This window comes from Perissodus microlepis, chromosome 10 (genome assembly GCF_051167445.1).
Source record: "Perissodus microlepis isolate ML-2025 ecotype Zambia chromosome 10, ASM5116744v1, whole genome shotgun sequence".
NCBI classification, from domain to species: Eukaryota; Metazoa; Chordata; class Actinopteri; order Cichliformes; family Cichlidae; genus Perissodus; species Perissodus microlepis.
The window spans coordinates 8,167,921-8,170,814 of record NC_140470.1 but is presented as its reverse complement, the minus strand read 5'-3'; the positions used below and the strand labels follow the sequence as shown (position 1 = coordinate 8,170,814).

The 2,894-nt window shown below is 37.7% G+C and overlaps 1 protein-coding gene across 2 annotated transcripts; it reads right to left on the bottom strand.

Annotated features, from left to right (window-relative positions):
- Positions 1 to 200: 200 nt before the first annotated feature.
- On the bottom strand, positions 201 to 2,542 carry LOC146378747 (uncharacterized). Of its 2 annotated transcripts, none has more exons than XM_084941752.1 (6): positions 2,433 to 2,542; positions 1,167 to 1,516; positions 1,035 to 1,079; positions 886 to 950; positions 701 to 809; positions 201 to 582 (listed from the first exon to the last, which is right to left on the bottom strand). In XM_084941752.1, exons 2-6 carry the CDS (start codon positions 1,173 to 1,175, stop codon positions 313 to 315), a joined length of 498 nt encoding a protein of 165 aa, XP_084797878.1. In that variant the 5' UTR covers positions 1,176 to 1,516; positions 2,433 to 2,542; the 3' UTR covers positions 201 to 312. The 2 variants fall into 2 exon arrangements, with proteins under 2 accessions (XP_084797878.1, XP_084797879.1); XM_084941753.1 differs by having other exon boundaries at positions 1,167 to 1,227; positions 2,433 to 2,526.
- Between the last annotated feature and the right edge of the window lie 352 nt (positions 2,543 to 2,894).

Below are 2,894 nucleotides of genomic sequence, written 5' to 3'. Positions count from 1 at the left end.
CAAATGGCCAGGATAGAGCCCTGAGTGTTAATGTTTAAAATGTATAAAAAATATTATTGATTACAATTCTTTACTGTTAATATCAACAATAAGCTTTTTATTTTGAAATTACAAGTTTAAAAAAAATGCTGTTACATTTACATTTAATGCTGTTACACTGTAATCCTTTATTATAAGTATGGACATAGAATCAAGTGAACAACATTTTGAAATAAGTTTAATTGGAATTTTGTACTATGCAAAAACAAAACAAAAAACAACAACGACATATTAAACAAACAAACAAACACAGCCAGTGCCTTCATTTGTCCATTACATGTCAAACATAGCACTGACCCTTAGTGCCTGCTCATCAACACATGCTTTCAAAAAGAGCTCCATGTCCTCTGCAAACTGAAAAACAAAGAGGAACAAGTCCCTTGCTCCAGTGTCTTCTTCCTCTGACATGTCTCTTAAGACCCTCTGCTGGTCCCCTTGATTTAAGGACAGATATTTTGGCATTGTTACGTGTCCACGGAAAAGTGCCTTATTTTGGACAACCCACTGCACAGCAGGACGCAGATCTTCAACAACTGCTGGCTCCTGTGTCAGGCAAATGGGGATAAAAACATAGCTATTCTCTGATGCAGAACAGTTTTTTAACAGTTATTCAAATGTCACTAACCATGTAATTACACTACTGTTTAAAGTGAACACTGACCTGACTGACTTCCTGGAACTTGCGCTTTTTCAGTCTGAAAATGGGCACGTGTTGTCCTTCAAGCACAGCTTTGGCTTCCTCTCTCCAGTGTGCAAATAGCTTGCCAGAGCTTAACAGAAAATGTTGATATTGTTAAGGTGTGTAATCTTTGACACAACATAGAACAGAAGTCAAAATATAAATACCTCCTGAGATCAAAGTTCTCCATCAACAGCAAGAACCACCATTTACGCAAGTAGGGCATGTCTGACTGTAAAATATTAATATGAAACATATTTAACAACTTTCAAAAGATTCAAGACTCCATTGCTGTGAAAGTAAATAGAATACTTACTATAGTATAGTCAAATGAAGCATCCAGTGCCACACACAGAGCAGACTATTTGGAAGAAAAAATAAAAATGTCATTTTTTAGAAGCTTAAATTAGCTTCTGTATGAATCTCAAGAAGAGAAGAGAAAAATTACCATCAGCATGAAGATCCCACAGTCAACTCCATAGTCTTGGCTTGGAAAACCCTGTATTACACTGAAAATAAAGGCTCGTTAATAAAATCCCTTAAAAGAAGACTAGTGTAATTCATATTATTCACCATACACTTAAACTAGCACATATCTTCAAGTCAAAGCTCTTTTTTTCTGACCACTGCCCGGGAATGATCTTCACTTTTTATATGCACACTTAGATGCTCCTCAATCTTTGCCCTGACAGTAGGGCTGAAAGTGGGGCACAGAGGGCAGTGAAAGAGTCCTCTGCAACACGTGTTGCATTCCTGCAATTCTGGCTTTAAGCCCGAATTCCAGATTGATATGTGCATCTAAAACAGAGAGAGAAACAGATAAACACCATATACACATTTAAGTTAAGGTTTTAGCAGAAATAACAATTTACAGTTGGCATGTAATAGATTTGGGAAGAAAATTCTTGAAAAAACCCCACAAATATTTTGCAAGACACTTTAATTTGTGAGATATGTTTCTATTGACATATAACAGTCAATTGAACAGGGGCTAACTAAAATCTGGGCAATAAAAAAGCTGTACAGAATAGAATAACGAATAGAAGTATTGATAAATATATAAATCTGTTTGTGACGAAATTTACAGTGTTGACGCTAACCAAAGGTGTCACAAGTACACACGTTCCTTACTACAGTTTAGATACCTCTGTTTAAAAAGCACTGACTCGACTTTTTAGTCAAGTGGAAGTAAGAAGTACAGGGTCTAAAATATAATTTATGTACAAAATTTTGAAGTAATCTTGCGTCCAAAGCACGCGTGCGGGGGGCTGATTTACAAATGTACGGATTACAAAGTACAGATACACGTGCTAAAATGTGAGAAGTAGAAGTATAAAGAAGTATACAGTAGGCACAAAAAAAGTACAGCAGTAAAGTAAAGATACCAGAAAATTCTACTTAAGTACAGTATTGAAGTATTCGTTATTTTGCATCTCTGACGCCAACAATAAATCATACTCTAATGCAAAATGTGTTTTTTGCTTCTTCTCGCCCACAGAAGCCGTTAATCCAGCTCTCTTACTTAAACCAGGCCCAGGAAAAAGCATATCTGTGTTTCTCTGCCATGGAGCACGATGAAAAAACATTAAAATAAGAAGGAATGTTGTTGTAACGCAAAAAAAGTGGCAACATGATCATTGTAAGAAAACTAGACGATTCCTAGAATTATGAAATCACTAACGGCAAATTTATTTAAGAAAGACTCTGTCCCAACCTTTGCGATCAACTTGCAAGACTTCCACGGTATCCATGCGTGTTTACGGCTACTGTGGAGGTCACGTGCTTCCGGCTACTGTGGAGGTCACGTGTATCCGGTTACTGTGGAGCTCCACAGTGGCTGCAGCCAGACCCTTCTCATTTGTACGGTCCGACTTTGCACATGCGCAGTAAGGATCGGGAGTCCCGATCTGTCACTATCTTTTAATTTTTTTGTTTTTGTCTACATTATATTAAATGTTTCATTATCGGAAACATTTTAAGAGATACTTGTTATTCTTAACATCTTAACAGATACTCTGACCTGTAACTATCGTAAAATGCTTCGACCGGCAGTAGACACCTTTCGCGCATGCGGGGTACCGATCGGGTTTCCGGTACGGATCGGGTAGTGACACCCCTCATAATCCCAGAGAGAGAGAGAGAGCAGTGGCACTCCACCTAAACATTGGCAAATGTG